Source organism: Pyrus communis, chromosome 11 (assembly GCF_041283825.1).
Source record: "Pyrus communis isolate YQ-2024b chromosome 11, ASM4128382v1, whole genome shotgun sequence".
NCBI classification, from domain to species: Eukaryota; Viridiplantae; Streptophyta; class Magnoliopsida; order Rosales; family Rosaceae; genus Pyrus; species Pyrus communis.
Genome location: NC_142575.1, coordinates 32575001 through 32593680, shown reverse-complemented (window position 1 = coordinate 32593680; position 18680 = coordinate 32575001). Strand labels below are relative to the sequence as shown.

The following is an 18680-nucleotide window of genomic DNA, read 5'->3' as shown; positions in this document are numbered from 1 at the left end:
CATCAGGAATGCTAGCAAGAATGTAAGTTTCCAAGTACCAATCGTGATGGTGCTCCGACCCTTCATTGACATACTTAAACTGTCTTTTTCGACCAATAATCCACTTATTATTAGGGTTTACATCATGATGGACAAAAACGTCTTCGCTGAGTTGTTTGCCGTTCCAAAATCCTTCGGATGCATTCCTTCAATCAATGCGGACACCGGATTTTGACAACTTCTTGAGCTTGCAGAAGAAATAGGCTTGTTTGCCGTAGGGCTGTGGTCCTCCGCAGGCATCCCAAATCTCCCAGGGCTGGTGGTCTCCCAAGAGATCAATCTCATGCACAAAGCCAACGTGTCGTGGCACTAGTGGCTGTCGGAGAACAACCTTCCGGTAGAGGAAGAAGTTGATGAGTTCTTGATCAGCTGGCTTAAACCAAAAACCCACGTCATCATCATAATCGGCCATTGTTAACTTGTCAAGCAAGTTTGATGCTTGTCTTTTTTTTTTTTTTAATTGTGATTGGGAAAGAGAGAAACTGGAACATTAGTTAGCTAGGGTTTCAAATTTATTAACTGTGTGTGATGGTTCACCTGATGCGATATATATATATATATATATATATATATGCATGTGTGTGTGGATGCATGCGCCTGCTTACCGCCTTAATTAATTAATTACCGCTTGTAATTGGGAGAAGAAGGAAACAGGAAAGTATTTAGTCCCCCATGCACCCGGTTGGGCGGGGATGGCTTTCCCGTTCCTCCTTGACCTTGTCCTTGTTATCTTTTTCTTTGTCTTGTTACTCAAACGGACCTAAAATAAAGGACAATACTTGCATATTCATGTCATGGCTTCTTCAACAACTTTAGAAAACAATTTAGATACACATGTCCACAAAAATAAAATAAAAATAAGACCGGAAATCCATGGTAATACACGTCCCAATCTCTCATTCCTTCAAACAAAAATTGGGTAGACGAAAGCTTAGGCCGACCTTATATAATCTAAATAACACAACCCTAACTTCCTTGAGTCTAGAAAACTATCCTAAAATAAAATAAAGGCCTAAACAATTAAGGACACAAACTAAGAAGAATACTTCTGCAAACTCTTAGCTTCCCCTTCAATAGGCCTCGCGTTAATGCACCTCTCAACATAGGGCAAATGCCCATTCGCTAGTGGCCCTAAAGTACACCCTCCTATTTACGTTTAGGGACAAAACATACAAAACTTAAAGCCCTCTCAACCCATTGACCTAAAGAAAGCCCATCCATATCGAATTATTATGTTGTTAACTTGTCATTTGTTTCCACTCAATCAAGAGTCGACCCATAAATCAAAGTTTCGGTTGAAGAAATCTCATTGATCTTGCTATGTACGTTTCCTTAGGTTTAGTCTGGTATTAGAGATTGGAACCAACCAACCTAATTGAACGTGATTGCAAAGCCACCACTGGAGGAATATCAATCCCCTTGCCTAAGCAAAACCTCATCAAACAACCGAATCGAACACTATATGCATGCGATGAAACAATTATTTCTGTTTATAAATTGCATTTGCAAGGCACTACACCACATAAGTATACTTTTGATGATTTGAAAAGCTTCTTGGAAAACATTCATTGACGTTTTTCTATTGCAATGACTGACACCATTTAATTAAAGACATCGTCGTAGAAGTGACTCACAGCACAGAAGAATATTTATATATCCTTGCTCGATTGACAACAGAAGGAAATATTTCTTTAAATCTCTTCATTTTTTTCCTTTTTTTTGGGTACATGGGGTTAGTGCATGAGTTGGAATATCATTCGAAACAAAATGGAGCAACAGATAGCGAACAATATGCAAGTACATAGGATGATTAAGGGGAATGTGAGGAGCAAAAGGACTAGTGTAATGCCCTTGATCTCTATGAGGGTCTCAGCCCTCATCATAGCCTGGTCGGCTCAAAAAGTACACCAAAAGATGCTGGAGTGCAAGGCTTTCATGATTTACAGGGAATGCATATGATGCATGTTGTCCCACCAACACAATACTAAAACACAACCAGACCTTGTCATCATTTTTATTTGGGGTGGTGCTATCCACACATCTCTTTTTGCACCTTTCAATTTTCGACCGTCCTTTCAAATAAATTGAAGATGATCAAACGACAGAAATTAACAGAGAATGTGTGAATAGCACCACCCTTTATTTATTTCCATATTCATTTTCATCATGTGACTATTGAAGAAAGTTGAGGTTTCATTTGATCATAAGAAGAAGAACAATCATCAATTTAAGGAGTAACTCAACTACTCCTTATTAACACATGTAAAGTTTGGTAAACTTTTCACATGAGACATTTCTTCACATTCCCACACAGTCCCCACGTGGGAGAATTATAAAGTCTAACACGTGAACAACATAAATTAGGTTACGAATCGTGGGCTTTACAAATCAACCAAACTACTATGATACCATAAAAAATTAAGGTTCCACCATATTAAAATACCAGCAGTAATTCAACTCTTTATAAACACATACAAACTTTGGTAAACTTTCAATATGAGACACATTTTTTCACATCTCACTGTTATTGATTACACATTCATGCATATATTAAAGCAAACCTTCTAATTAGTAGTTCTAACAACAAGCATTTGAAATCTCACGAGGAACTAAGAACCACCCACTGGAAAGTTTGACAAATTGGTGTTTCTTCATATAAAAGGCTTGAATTTTTCATTTATATATATATGATTAAGGTTCTAAAATACGGTAGGCGCTAGTTGAGCGGCAAGTTCAGGCCTAGGAGGCTAGGTGGGAGTCTAGGTGGATTTAAGTATATTTTTTATATATCACACATATAAATAAGTGTCTGTTTATACTTAAAAAATACATAATTTCATTTGGGGATACATACAACAAAATAGAATGTCATATAGATTTTAAAGTATTAGAACAAAATGAAAACACGAGGAAAAGCATATAATATGTGTTCATCTAAGTATTCAACAAGTCTCTTACAATTTATTGAAAAGAAAAAAAAAATGCAAAATGAAAGTTATATTTTTTGTTTAAGTGAGAATCGCGACCTAGGCAAATCTAGACGGCTAGGCGGGTGCTTAGGCAGTATAGGCGGACACTTATAAAGTAGGTCTAGGCACCTTTTTTTATTTTTCAAACTCCTAAAGATTAATCGGGACCAACCGTCTAACGCCTAGGCAGAAAATTTTAGAACAATGTATTGATATGGTAATATAACGTATGCCACTTGGTTTATACATTTGTTCTGAAATTCATAACTGCATTTGTGGGTGGAAGTAGCTGGTGTTGGCTTTCCAGTGGGGGACGCCTATGATCCACATTCGCCACCAAAGAGTGCCTTTTTTTTTTTACACTCTGGCCAATCAAAAACTATAATCATAATTAATTATGATCATGAACGTGATGAGAATGAGTGCTTTAGCTTTACATTTGACAATGACTTGGCAATATATATTCCTTCTCTATGTAACATATCTATTGCTAAAGAGTCATTGTAATTATTCTTTGAACAAAAAAAAAAAAAGTCAGTGTAATTATATCAAGGCATCAAACTGGTGGGAAGTGGCTATCTTTTTATGCATTTTTTCGGATCATGGCTGAGAAACGAGAGGACTTTACCTACAAGATTATATCAGTATCTAATATCACAATGACGTTATTTTAAGTCAATTAAGCGTTGTTATGTAGAAAAATTTAAATGCATTACAAAATCTATAACGATATCTCGAATACAATTAAGCTTCTCTCTGAAAGCCATCACCTCAAGGAAGGAAGATATGCCATTTCGGTGAAAACCATTAGGGTTTCTTGACTTTGTAAATTTACTTTGAACTCTACCCTGAACTGGGAAAAGAAAATGCAAGGATAGATGAGAAAATCATGAGTACAGTAAAGCTTTAGTTAGATCGTATGATCCAAGATGTCAAAAAGTCTATTTCTATAACTTATCAACTACTTTCACTTTTCTTAAACTAAACTAGAAGACGAGCACACATTTTATGTGTGAACAATTTCATTTTATTTTTTGTTTTTTATTAAGGAATGTGATTAGTTTTTAAATTTTTTAAAAAGAGTATAATACAATGATGATGAGATCTCGTAATAAGGGCATATTTTTCTTAATATTACATAATTACCATTTTGCCCTCTTTATTTAAATATTGTGTATCAAATGTGAGGGTAAAATAGAAAAAATGGGGATATGATTGTCATAAGGTACAAAATTACTATTTTGCCCTCCTTTTTGTCAAGAGTGTGTCTCAAAAGTGAGGGCAAAATTGAAAACAAAGTGGCAAAAGGTTGACAATGAGGATTTTCTTAATATATAGTAAAGATAAAAAACTGCATCTATGTGGACGAGGTTTCTTTTTGGTTTTTTGGCCTATGAATTTGGATCTTCTCTAGATCATAGAGTTTAGAGTTTGAGAATTAGAAAATTTGGGATTTTGATTTTTGCAAAAGAGATATCAGAACCTTTTATTTGTGTAAGTTGAGTCAACCAGCAAAATAAGTTAATAAGAATTGTCAAGTTCAATTCAAATGATTCAAATTGTCTAATTATTAGACCGGACAGTGAAATTCGAGACGATCTCTTTCCTTCGCCTACTGATATATGCTTGCTTGTATGACACTTTTGCTTCAGTTGAGGTACACCTTCTTTTTCGTAAGTGTTAAAAAATCACCTATGGGATGATGACGTGTGTATTGTTTCTATTATATGACAACATTCCCGTTTCTTGGACTCGTGGTTCAAGAAAATTATGATCAGTTGCCATCTGATTTTTAATCTAAAAGAAAATTAATGAAAATGATTTAAAAATTTAAAGTTTGAATCAAAATAACATAAAGGTGTTGTAAGTGAATAGTATCAAGAATAATTTTTTAGAGTAAAAATATCATTTTCGTTAAAAATGAATAATACCGGAAGTGTTTCGTTAAAACGCATAATCACATTTTTTTTTTCAAATTATGAGGTCTAAGATAACGAGACTCTATGAATATGACAAGATAATGTAGCACATAAGAGGTTTTTCATGTGTCAATACTTATGATGTATTTTATCTTTGTTTATTCTAAATATATCACGTGATAAGAGAGAAAAACACTTTAACCTTAATAAAATAAAATTGTACATAATTATATACCATCAATGACCTGACTATTTTCTGATGCCACATGCTCTCCATCTTGTGTGCACAAACCCGCAAAATGCCGTTGCAGAAAGAAAGTGATGGAGAACCTACAACAAAGGCATTCATGGGAAGTAGCATGATGACCATATGGCTACAGATAATCTTTCGGAAACTGGTAATTGCAATTATAATCCAACTATTGACAACCTTTTAATACAACTAATCATGATTAGCAACTCTCTGTATTAATTTGATTACTTTTGAGAATTGAATAATTTCAACCCATTTCTTACATTGCTTCATTTATTTACTTCCCACATTATCTGACTTTTTACTTCTCAAAATAATTGTTAGTGTAAAATCTATACTACCTATTAATAGAACGTTATTTGTCAACAAAAAATTAATGAAAATGCTATTATACCCTTCCATATATAATTGAGAGAAAATATTAGAAAAAAAAATCATGGGTATTAAATTTTTTTCGCTCAACCACATGTCATCAAAGCATGTCTCTAATTTTCTCTCTTCCTCTCTCTTTCACATTTCTCTCCAACTTTCCTCTCTTCCATAAATTCTTTTTCTTTTTAAATCTTTTATATTTACATACGTACATTGTGTGGACTTTATTTGGTCCTAATTCCCAAATAATTAAGACATTTAATATTACGCACCCTATCAAAATTTCCCAATTACGATTCGTTTCAACATTGATGTGTTAATTCATATTATTAACTTTTTTTAATACATCCAAATTATTAACTTGATTCTATGTTTTGATGAATCCGACTAATTATGTGAATCTCTTTTTGTACTTTTAAAGAAACAACATATTACTTAAATTTAAAAGAATTTTTATCATAAGAGACGCAACAATAGCGGTATTCCAACCAAGCTAATCACAAATTATCATGGGAGAAATGTCTGACAGTGCTGAATGAGATCTAGGCGATTTCAAAACATTATATTAGAGTCCGATTAGCTTCATATTGTGAAAGCTTAGCGGGATTCCTCAAGTACTCTTTCATTAGTTGGCCAGATTATTGAGGACATCATAATAACTTTCCGAGCTAATAATACAATACCATACACAAAATTTTCTTCCATGATATTACGTTGTTAAATATAAATCAATGTTATAAAAAACGATCCAGGCGCTGGACGGTGGTGACCCAAGACATTTTCTTGCAAATTGGTTGGAAAAATCGGTTGGGCTCTAGGCCCTTTTTTTTTTTTTTTTTTTTTTTTTCTGAAAAAAAAAATCCTATCTACATTACTATATTTCCTTATTTTCCTCCTATTTTTCATTTTATGTGGTTTAAAATTGTGAACTTATTGTACATGTGTCGTCTTACAATACTCCTCACTATGGTTATACAGTATATATGCTTAATGTGTTTTTAAAATTTGAACTTATTAGATACTCTTTTTGTATTTTATCATTCTTTTATTATTTTATTCATGAATTTCATACAAGTATAATTTTTTGTAAGTATCAATATGCACTTATTTACAAAATATACAAGAAATTTACCTAAATCCGCTTAGACCATCTAGACGTCTACTTAGACCCTACCTAACTGCCTAGGCGCTAGGCGCCAACCCGTCGCCCAACTAGCATTTAACATTTTTTAGAACCTTGATATAAATCGAAGAACACTTGCCTTCCTTCCAGTAAACCACGTACGCGAGACATTTGCCGGGTTTTGTTGAGGAAGATTGATCAAACACTTCCGCAGCTCCGCTAATTACAGGGCAGATTGATGTAGACCGAACCTTATCCACTGAAAGCATGCCACGTACGAAGCAACGGTTGTCCATCGTGCTTGACCGCCGACTCCCATTGGTCCGTCACTCAAATTTTACTTCAGAAGGTGTGATTATATCAGCCACTTTTGCTATTGAGTGTTAAATTCCCGCCGAGCGGTCGCGAGTAGGACCGGTAAACACGCTCTACGTGGGGCCTCAACTTTATCCATACCTGGAGGTTCGGCACCGCACCTACCATTTGAATTTTTCGAACGTTGAAGCCATCGATCTGCAACACGCATGCCCCATGCTTCCCATAGTGTCCCATTTGTTTGTTTCCTTGTTCTGATATAGGGAGATGACTTGTTTTTTCAACTCATGGCCACATAACATTTTCTGGCCAAAACACAAACTATTAGTATTTACCATGCTCAATTAATTTGTTCTCTCCCTAGTCACATTATTGTCACCAAATCTTGCAATTTTGCAAATGATTCATAATAAATAAAGCGAAACCTACAAGTAATTAAATGCCTTTTATTGTATTCGAGAGCTTATGTCAAGTAATGATTATAATCGAGAATGTAAGGATGCGAGGAGTCGTCTCACGTCAAAAAATTAAGATTTGTGCATGAACTTATAAAAAGTTTAGCTACTCCTCTTTTGTATGTAGGACCTAGTTATATTAGATAATGTATTAGTAATGTAATCAGCTTTGTATGTCTAAATAATATTCTGCGTGATAGTATCATAGCATGTTCCTCATGTGTGAAATCAATGTATAGTGACAAAAGTTTCCATTAAAATCTTTTGAAAATAACTCTTGTTATCAACTAATATCGCACGAAAAAAAGAAGAAGTTCTAACACTTTATGGTGAGGGTAAACAACTACGGTAATATTCATATCAATGATAAAAGATTATGAGTAACTTTTCTTCAACATATATAACATAGTACAATTGACATGAGATACCATATAGACAATGTACCTCTATCATAAAAGTTGGTCTCTTAGTAATTAGTATATTTCGAGAATTCAGTCCAACATTTTGACCTAAAAATTAGTTCCAAGCTTGGTAACTTAGAGCTCAAGGCCAGTCTTTACCTGCTTACATGGGACGTTTAGTGGTTATTGGTTAATCCCATGATCAACATGACCTAATAAGATATAACTGGAAGGCCGGCGGGTTACTGTTTTCAACAACCGTTTCTACTATCTGATTGCAACACACGACCAACCCCACTACCCTTCCTCGACATATTATTATTGGGGGCATTGGGTGATTGGATAATGTCGATTCTTTCATCTTGCCTTCAAACTTTTCACTTGCCCAAGCTTGTGTCAAGATCTTCTAACTTCCCACATGTCTTCGTTGCTTTGAAACAACTTAACCAAAACCCCATATATAATAATATGGATTTCAAAATTTAAATAATTTTCCCTCCTTTTTTAATTAGAAAGGTGGCTGAACATGACCAAAATTATGACGTTAAATACAAAGTGTGCAAAAGAAATGGGCACCACTCTGGATTTCACCGTCCGGAGCCTAGGACCATGTAATCAGGGCCACTCAAATTGAATCCGACAATCTCCATTAACTCATTCCGATTAATTCATCTCACACAAACCAAATGCTCCAATTTCTCTTTCACACAAACCAAAGACCCCAATTTCATAATTCTTAAGATTCACACACTAAGGTTTGGGTAGGATCCAAATTCAAAAGAAATGGACAAACCCACCGACTTCTCATAATATATATTTGAATGGTTTGTATATATTATATAGATAGCTTTTGTTTATGTTTTCAAATAAGATTTCAAAATTTTAATGTTTTTGAATATCCATAGATGGAGAAGTTTTGTCGTTTAATTAAGGCAATAGATTAGTGGCACAAACACTATCCATCATTAACAAATTAGAAAACACAAGTGATGATCAAGGTTTAAAAGAAGTTAAGACGCTTGGATTTAAAGCATATAGTGCATGTTAGGTTTCATGAATCTTAATTATGGTTTTAAAACCTTATACTAATTTGGACCGTCCTTCAGTATCCAAAACGTCGGGCAAATATTTTCATGCAATCATATATATCTCGTATAGAAAAAAAGGTTATTGTGACAAATGAATTGTTACCATAGATAAGTATTTTTAGTCTAACCATCAGACTATTACGTGTTATTACTAATTTATTCACATTATTATTAGCAAATTGTAAGACTTAGCTCACTCTCTCCTATTTTCTTAGTGTAGATAATATCGTTTGTTAAGAAAAATTATATTGATTTATTAGTACTGCATACAATGTTCTCTAACTATTCACAAATATAACGTTCAAACCGTTACCCCAAAGATTATGGTGAGTATTGCTTTCCTTTGCAAGAGCAATAATTTTATTCTTCTTTTTGGTTATAATAAGATCAAATAATTTGGTGAGCTTACAAGTTAGAACATTAAATAGCTTTTCATCAAAATAAGATTTACTTAAAATGCCGTGATGTATGTCCTCTAAGTAGGATCTTAACCCGAACCACATAGTCAAATCTTCTACAGTCACGCTTTCAGTTGGCGTGTAAAAATGACTTTAAAATTGAGGAGAAGTTCTTTCTCTTTTCACTTAGTGACTGACTCACAAAACTTGTGTTTATGATCAGAACCATTTCTAAAAAAACCAAATTAATTAGTTAATTTCTTTTTGTATAGTTTAGACTTTAGACTTCTAAGTTAGAATGCATACATCAACATAATATATTTTTCTTGAAAAGAAAGAGGGTAGTTTCGTAATTTGAAATAAACCCGGGAAGGCTCGGAAACAGGTTCGGGCGGGGGAGAGTAGGTTCAGAGAAAAAGGGAGGTCGGAGGGAGAGAGAGAGAGTATTAAAACAGAGAGAGAGAGAGAGAGAGAGAGAGAGAGAGAAGAGAAAGAGAAGGAGAAAAGCAAAAGGTGCCTCATCCTCATGGGACTGTGAAGAGAAAGAGAGTCTAAATTGGAAACAAAGAAACCTTTACATCAATTAAAACACCAACAACAATAACAACAGAGATACTCTCTCTCTCTCTCTCTCCCTCTTCTGGCTGTGATTTACTGGTTTTGGTTCTCTAGATCTTTTCTGTCAGAAGGCAATACAGCAGATAGCTGGGATTGCATTGATTTCGTATAGATTCTTTTGGGAAGTTGAGGGGGATTTGATTGATTGATGGCTGAATTGTGAAAGAGTTCGGTTTCCAGTTTTCGGAATTTGGAGTGAGAAATTGTTTGTGGTGGGGAAGCAAGCAAGAAGAAGAAGCGATGGCTGCGGCAGCAGGAGGAACGGCATTGTCGTTTTCGGTTGCGTCGATGGTGGAGGACGTGCTTCAACAGCACGGCACTCGCCTCGGCGATCTTAATTTGGAGTCTCGAAAAGCTGAGGAAGCCGGTACTCACTTTTTTTTCAATCCAAATTCTCTCGATTGTATTCAAGATTGTATTTTCCTTCATTTTCTCAGCAACCAAACAGAAAATCAGCTCTCTCTCTCTCTCTCTTCTTTGTTTGGTTTAACTTTACCAATTGATACTAAGTTTGAAATAATTGAATACTTGAAAACTGCGTTTCGTTTCCTTGTTTGAGCTAATCGAGCTAACCTTTCGTTGTGTAGCATCAAGGAGAAATGAGGCGGCCGGGTGGCTTCGAAAGATGATCGGCGTTGTTGCCGCTAAAGACATGCCGGCAGAGCCTTCGGAGGAAGAGTTTAGGCTTGGATTGAGAAGTGGGATAATCCTCTGCAATGCGATCAATAAAGTTCAACCTGGAGCTGTGCCCAAGGTGACCCTGATCCTCTGATCCTATCCTAATTTCTCGCATTTTTTCGTCTTCAATTTCAATTTTGCAAATATTGAGCCATTGTTTGCATTGCTTAATTATTTTTTTCAGGTGGTAGAAAGTCCATGCGATTCCGCTTTGATCCCCGATGGGGCGGCTTTGTCTGCGTTTCAGTACTTCGAGAATGTGAGGAACTTCCTTGTTGCTATCGAGGGGATGGGGCTTCCCTCGTTTGAGGCATCTGATTTGGAACAAGTATGTATTTTTACACAAGGGTATTCGATAAGTTTTCGATAAGTTTCTATGCGCATCAAATTACTGGAACTTGTAACCGGACAACTACAGTTTTCAGAATTAGATTTTCTAAGATAAATACTTCTTTAACATATATCCATTTTATTTTGTTATCCCATCAGGGAGGGAAATCTGCAAGAGTTGTAAATACGGTTCTGGCGCTTAAATCTTACAGTGAGGGGAAACAGACCGGGGGAAATGGCATATCAAAATTTGGTGCAAACATAAAACCCACTACTTCTGCGGCAAGGCCTTTTGTAAGGAAAAATTCGGAGCCATTCACGAATTCGCTGTCAAGAACTTCCTCAATGAATGACAAATCCTTGAGCGCTCCGTCCTCTGATCTTAATTCTAATAAGATGGTTGGTAAACTAACAATTCTAACCTTATATTATTAATTTTCTTTTGTGTATTTGGGCATTCTTGAGTAAGAACTATAAGTTCGTCCTTTCTTGTTTTGAGTTATTGCAGCCTAGTTCTCACTCCTTGAGTATGCTTGTTCGCGCAGTTCTATTAGATAAGAAGCCTGAAGAAGTTCCGATGGTAAGGCTGGGGAAACATTCCCTCATCTTGTACAACTCATATCTGCTACTTAATATTGTCTAACTGGTCTGCGTTTAACCAAGTGAATTGCATTTTTAACTTGCCAGGAAGAAAAAAAGCATTGTTTGATTCTTTGATACAACTACCTATAAAGTACTATTGATTCACTGCCAGTGATATCTTGTAACTTTTCTGCTGCTACTTAATTCGGTTATTTTACCCGAATGTGCAACAGTTGGTAGAGTCTGTGCTAAGCAAGGTCATGGAGGAATTTGAGCAACGTATGTCCAGCCAATGTGAATTGGTATGCTTGTTTTTCTCTTTCAAAACTGTTACCCTTTAAACATTATCTGGAAAATATGTTGTAGGGACACGTGCTTTCACCTATTCAATATGATTAGGGTTCTCTCTTTGTTTCTTTTTCAAACATTTACGCGCTTACAAATTTATCTTACAGACAAAACCAAGTCCAAAAGATGTGGCTGTTTCGCATGGATACAAGTTTCCAATGAAATTCGCTTCTGGTGATAAAAAGGTAACTATTGTGCTTTTGTTTCCGGTCATCTACAGAAACTCATATTTTGATGTTAAAGTTCATAAATAGATTGAAACTCAAATATCTTTGTCTTTTTCAATAATTATCAGGTGGAAGACAAATCACTTGTCAATACAAAGCACATCTCGGATGAGGAATCAAAAAGTCGGCTGCTTAAACAGCAAATGATCTTTGATCAACAACAAAGAGATGTTCAGGTGGGTTTCAGCCGTGATCTGTTTTTTTTTTTTTTTTTTTTTTCTTTTTGTGTTTATTGGTTAGTATACTCATGCCACATATCAATTTGCAGGAATTAAAGCAAACTCTTCACACTACCAAATCTGGTATTCAGTTTATGAAAATGAAGTTCCACGAGGAGTTCCACAATATTGGTATAAATTCAGAAAGAATATATCTGTTTGTTTTTTGGTTACATTTTTCCTTTTGAGGGTGGTGAGTAGAAGAAATCCTTATCCTCGTTCACTTTTCTCCTTCCATAGGTTTACACATTCATGGCTTAGCTCATGCAGCGAGTGGATATCACAGAGTTCTTGAAGAAAATCGAAAGCTTTACAATCAAGTTCAAGATCTCAAGGGTAATAAATTGGTCTAGACTCTAAACTTTCACAAGTCTAGTCCTCAATGGCTAATTAGTTATCTGTTGTGTTGATTAGGAAGTATCAGGGTTTATTGTCGAGTGAGACCCTTCTTATCTGGAGTATCAAACTGTTTAAGCACTGTGGATCATATAGAAGATGGAAATATCACTATTAACACCCCAGCAAGGCATGGGAACGGACACAAGTCCTTCAGTTTCAACAAAGTATTCGGGCCATCTGCAAGCCAAGGTTGGTAAGCCTCTCTTAAGGTTTTTTTATTTTTTTATTTGTTAAGGAAACAATCTTCAAGTTCTATAATCTTAACTTTTGATTGTATTTTTCACCATGTTATCTTCTAATGCCTCGCAGCTGATGTCTTCTCTGATATGCAACCACTGATTCGGTCCGTCCTTGATGGTTACAATGTTTGCATATTTGCATACGGGCAAACTGGATCAGGCAAAACTTACACTATGGTAATATATGCTGTCAATCACAGTATACATCTTTTTTTTACATGAATTGTAGATTTTGCTTGATTGATTATGCATATTATCACTAAGTTATGTTGTTTAATTGATCAGAGTGGACCCAGAGAACTTACAGAGAAAAGCCAAGGTGTAAATTATAGGGCATTGGGAGACTTGTTTTTTATAGCAGATCGAAGAAAGGACACTTTCCGGTATGATGTCTCTGTTCAAATGATTGAGATCTATAACGAGCAAGTACGAGATCTCCTTGTTACTGATGGGAGTAACAAAAGATATCCTTTACTAGTTTACTGCTTTTATATTTTTTTCTCCAATAGGTCTTGAAGGTCAAGCAACATGTCAAAACACTTGTGATAAACTAAAAAAGTTGTGTTTTTGTTGTCTTTCACACATTCCAGGCTTTCCTTAATTATTCGCACATTAGAAATTCGTAATAGTTCTCAAACAGGTCTCAGTGTGCCAGATGCAAATCTTGTTCCTGTATTATCAACATCTGATGTTATCGATCTGATGAACCTTGGACAAAAGAATCGCGTTGTGGGTGCAACTGCCCTAAATGACCGTAGTAGTCGTTCTCACAGGTAGGAATCTAGTCTTCTTTTTGTGTTTTGAGAGCATGTATAAATGGTTTTGTTGCAATTAGCCAACTCTAAGTCTCGAACTTTTATCAATCTGCAGTTGCTTGAATGTTCATGTTCAAGGAAGGGATTTGACATCTGGAGCTATTCTTCGTGGCTGTATGCATCTGGTTGATCTTGCAGGAAGTGAGAGGGTGGACAAATCTGAGGTGACTGGGGATAGATTAAAAGAAGCTCAACATATTAACAAATCACTCTCAGCTTTAGGCGATGTTATCGCTTCCCTTGCCCAAAAGAACCCACATGTTCCTTATAGAAATAGTAAACTAACACAGTTGCTCCAAGATTCACTTGGTAAGATTAACTAAAACATGCCTTCTTGAGAGATGTTTAGCCTGGTTTATTGAGAAAGTTTTGTTTATGGTTCTCTATTTGTAATCATATTTCAGGTGGACAGGCCAAGACACTTATGTTTGTTCACATAAGCCCTGAGCCAGATGCTGTTGGTGAAACAATAAGCACGCTCAAATTTGCAGAGCGAGTAGCCACAGTTGAACTTGGTGCAGCCCGAGTAAACAAAGATAGCACAGATGTCAAAGCTCTCAAGGAACAGGTTTTTACACACTGTCACACTCACTTGTATTGTTTCAATTCTCATTATGCATTACTGAAATTTTCTATTGCGATCAGATTGCTGGTCTTAAGGCACAACTAGCCAGGAAAGAGGAAGCTGAACGCAATCAACCCCCAGTCTCTGGCAGCTCTGATAAATACAGGATGAAATCTGGTGAGATGTCACCATTTCATTCTAACCATCAGGGTACAGACATGATGGGGGATCAGAATGGTTGCCAGACACCAATGATCAATGTAGGCAAAATTGAGGTAAGTGTAAGCTTTTGATGGTGATTCTGAAGGACGTCATTGTTTTTCAACTGTCAGTAGATGTCACGTCAAATTTTGAGTTTGATGCCTCATTCTTTTGCCTTGTAGTTTCTTGTCCTAGATTTGTTTTCAACGGTCATTTGGCTGTATGTTCTAATCACTGTGACTTGGCGCTCTTGTTGATGTCTTGCTTTTGTAGATTAACGACAATTCTGCTTCGAGGACAAAAAGACAAAGCTTTGATCTTGATGAGCTACTAGGTAATTCATCTCCCTGGCCCCCAGTTGATAGTCCTATTCAGAACTGTGGAGAGGATGATAGAGACATGAGCTCGGGCGAGTGGGTTGATAAGGTTATGGTAAACAAGCTAGAAGCAAGCAGAGCTGGAAATCCTTTAGGATCATGGGGAGCAGACAGTGGGAATTTATCTGATGGTTTCTACCAGAAATATCTCCAGGATTCTTCCAAGGTTTATACAGAACAATCCTACAATATGTTTGCGGGAAGCAACGGGTTCAATGTTGCTAGCACCGATGACATGGATGATCTTGATGCTGCCACCAGTGACTCTTCAGAGCATGATTTGCTCTGGCAATTCAATCAAACTAAACTTACTAGCATAGCCAATGGGATTGCGTCGAAAACCAAGAAACCTAATGGAAAGCCAATGAAAGGCCTAGAACCAAGGTAATTCGAACGTGGCCTTCTGTTTGCAAATTGCATGAGTTTTATATTACCTGATTCCTAAAAGAGCTGCTAATGGTTTTTCGCAGCAAGAGCTTTAATCCTTCTCTAGGCCCTTCACCGTCACGAAAACCTTTGAACGGGGTACCACATCGGACTGCAAGGCAGCCAGTTCCGGCTGAGATGAAACGCAAAGCTGGGAGTAGAAAGTAGAGGTGTTATAACTCGATACATTGACGGAGTGATTCAGGTTTTTTTTTTCTTCTTTTTTTTTTTTTCAATGATTTCTTTGATTTATTACGGAGAGAGAGGTTTTAATACATTCTTGTTATATATACAAAGTTAAAGTGAAGCAATAAATCCAGTTGCTTGTATATGTTTAAGAGTGAGCTCTGTTGACAAATCCTGCCAGACTTTGGTGTGGATGACATATAATCCCTGTTTATAAATTTTATATTTTCCCATTCTTGTGATTATTACGCGAATTTTTTAATGATTACGAACGTTTATCTATGCACTCAAGGTCTTAAGTTTATTTCTCCATTCCTTAATAGAGCTTGGCCTTTTCTTTGGCTCGCTGGCTCCAAGAGACACGAACATACCCTCTACTTTTAACATAAAAAATATATCATCTAACTGTTTTATATTTGTATAAACGACATGCAAAAATCGAGAAATAGTCTAAATTTTTAACCATGAACCAAAAGGTACCTATCCAAACAAGTTGGTGGATTATATTGTCTGAAAAATGATTTAGATGCGTCTAACAATCTAGCAAGGACAAGAACAGTTTGTTATATAAATCAATGTTTGATGATTGTAACAACAACAACAATAATACAAATATCTACACGTTTGAATTAGACTATTTTGGAAGTACTTTTAAAATGATTAAAAGTATTTTAGTGAAAATATTTTTGAAACCAATCCTTAATAAAAATGCAAGTAAATCCTAAAAAGCATCTAAAGTGCTTCAAGCAAAGAAGCACCAATTATATGTTTCTTACAAAAAAAACTTCAAATGCGTTTAGTATCCAAAAGTATTTTATTTTCTCTAGGGTTTTCAATAATTTTAAAAGCATTTCCATGTCGGTTTCATTTCATATCTATTAGACTATGACGATTAGGTCAAATTTTGTGTTCTATGGTTTATGCTTATGGCAATAAATATGGTCCAACAAAGCCAACTATAAAAAGTAAGAAATTCAAATCTTCAAGTTTTGATCCAGGAGTTTACATTCAATTCAGTTCTCTCAACCCTACGTCTAAACTCTCTAATTATCATTTTTCATATTAGCAAAAGGGTAATTAATTAGCTAACTATCATGAGTTCCATAAGTTCGAGGCAGGAATTTACAAGTCCAGTGGCAGCAGACAGGTTTTTCAAGGCCTTGATCACAGACTCCGACAATCTCATCCCCAAGCTCATGCCTACGGCCATCAAGAGCATCGAAATCATCCACGGCGACGGCGGCGTAGGAAGCATCAAGCAGATCAACTTTGCTGAGTGTAATTATCAATTAAGCATGTGATCATTTACCCTAATCAAAAGGATAGTGATTTTCACACTCTGATTTTCTCCATAGGCAACCTTTGATTGTCTCTGTCCATTGCTAGAGTGAAAGGAGTGCAAACGGAAAAAAATGGGAGGCGGAAATAACTCCCAAATAAAAAATCATCTTCGTCGCATTGCATTTCTCTTTTACATGTCTAGTTTTAACCACTTGTTTTGTAATTGATGACCCTAATAAAAAAGGTGGTGATTTTCACACTTTCGTTTTCTCAATATGCATCCTACTTTTGTTTTTGTCCATGGCTAAAGTAAAAAGGAGGAATGGAGGTGGACAAAAGCAGAGTGCGGAAGTTACTTCAAACTAAAAATCATCACGTTCGTCGTGCCACATTTCTTTGTTTCACATCTAAACACTGGCGGAGCCAGGTTAAGGGTTGCTCTGGGCTGTAGCCCAAGTAGCTTCCAGCGAAAAATAAAATTTTACATGTAATTTTGATTGATTTTCACTCATCATATATTTAGTCATTAATCTGAATTCTTTAGATTTAACTATATAAAATTATATAATACAGTTTACATACCATCTCTTTTTCTTACATCTTTTTTTTTATCGCTTCTTGTACATGTACAAGTTTGGATTTGTTTGAATTTTAACACGTATTTATTTAATTACAAAAATTTTTGGCTCACCTTGTGAATTTTTTTAAGCTAGCTGATACAACAAAAAACACGGTATCAAGTTTCTTTATTTATAAAAAATTTAAATTTTTAAGCTAGCCCATCCGATAAAAAATTCCTAACTCCGCCATTGTGTCTAAATGTGCCTACTGTTGAGAATCAATGTCAATTGTAGGTGAAGTAGGTGGATGTTGTAGGTGAAGTAAGTGTGTGAGGTTGGTGAAGTAAGTGGAGGTTGTAGGTGAAGTAGGTGGATGTTGTAGGTGAAGTAAGTGTGTGGTGTAGCTTTCATTTGGTTTGCCATAAATACCCAAGTCCTCAAGCATTGTATATCATCCAAGGAAAAACAAAGCCTAGAGCTAAATAAGAAAAGCTTTTCTAATTAGTTTGTTTTGTGAGCTTTCTTTAAGAGTGTGCTCTATTTTCTTCTTCTTGGGATCATTAGAGTTATCTTGGATACTCTTCTTATTCAACAATTGGTATCAGAGCCAAGTCGGTCAGGGATCGTTCTTGGTAGAGTATTGGTTGTAAAGTCTCTTGAAATTCCGAGTATGCTCTGTGGTTGCAGTTTTGACTGATCTTCCACATCAGAAAAAAATTTCTTGAGATTATTGTTGGGGTTATCACAAACCTTGAGAGGGAGCTTCTTTGTGTCGAGAGTAGTGTATTACTCTGCACGGTAGTCACTCAAGCTTGTTCGGTGTAGTCAAAGTCTTGCCGATACGATGGGTGATCTTCAAGTTGTTGGAGGAATCAAGAAGCTCAACAACCAAAACTATAACACGTGGGCAACGTGTATAGAGTCTTACCTTCAAGGTCAAGACTTGTGGGAGGTTGTCGGTGGTAGTGAAGTTACACAACCGGCAGCGGAAGATGTTAACGGTGTCTTGCGGAAGTGGAAAATTAAAGCAGGCAAATCAATGTTTGCCTTAAAGACCACAATAGAAGAAGAAATGTTGGAGCACATTCGGGATGCTAAAACGCCAAAGGAAGCATGGGACACTTTTGTTACACTCTTTTCGAAGAGGAACGATACAAAATTGCAACTTCTCGAGAATGAGCTGCTATCGATGGTACAACGCGACATGACGATTGCCCAGTACTTTCACAAGGTGAAGTCGATATGCCGCGAAATTTCAGAATTAGATCCAACAGCTCCTATTGGGGAAACCAGGATGA

The 18680-nt window shown here is 36.0% G+C and overlaps 1 protein-coding gene across 1 annotated transcript; it reads left to right on the top strand.

Moving 5' to 3' along the window:
• The first annotated feature begins 9778 nt into the window (after positions 1-9778).
• Positions 9779-15774, top strand: LOC137742647 (kinesin-like protein KIN-14I). Its single transcript, XM_068482568.2, has 19 exons — positions 9779-10317; positions 10538-10704; positions 10813-10956; positions 11118-11357; positions 11467-11538; positions 11774-11842; positions 11996-12073; positions 12184-12291; positions 12384-12465; positions 12574-12669; positions 12748-12921; positions 13042-13148; positions 13257-13435; positions 13583-13744; positions 13842-14095; positions 14191-14354; positions 14432-14626; positions 14826-15313; positions 15400-15774. Exons 1-19 carry the CDS (start codon positions 10191-10193, stop codon positions 15521-15523), a joined length of 3030 nt encoding a protein of 1009 aa, XP_068338669.2. The 5' UTR covers positions 9779-10190; the 3' UTR covers positions 15524-15774.
• Positions 15775-18680: the final 2906 nt, after the last annotated feature.

What these genes read in the sequence shown, in the direction of transcription:
- LOC137742647 (XM_068482568.2), top strand. Translation starts at nt 10,191, where the DNA reads ATGGCTGCGGCAGCAGGAGGAACGGCATTGTCGTTTTCGGTTGCGTCG. An exon ending in TCGCTTCTGGTGATAAAAAG is followed by an intron (nt 12,074 to 12,183) that starts GTAACTATTGTG and finishes AATAATTATCAG; the next exon opens with GTGGAAGACAAATCACTTGT. An exon ending in ATGAAAGGCCTAGAACCAAG is followed by an intron (nt 15,314 to 15,399) that starts GTAATTCGAACG and finishes GGTTTTTCGCAG; the next exon opens with CAAGAGCTTTAATCCTTCTC.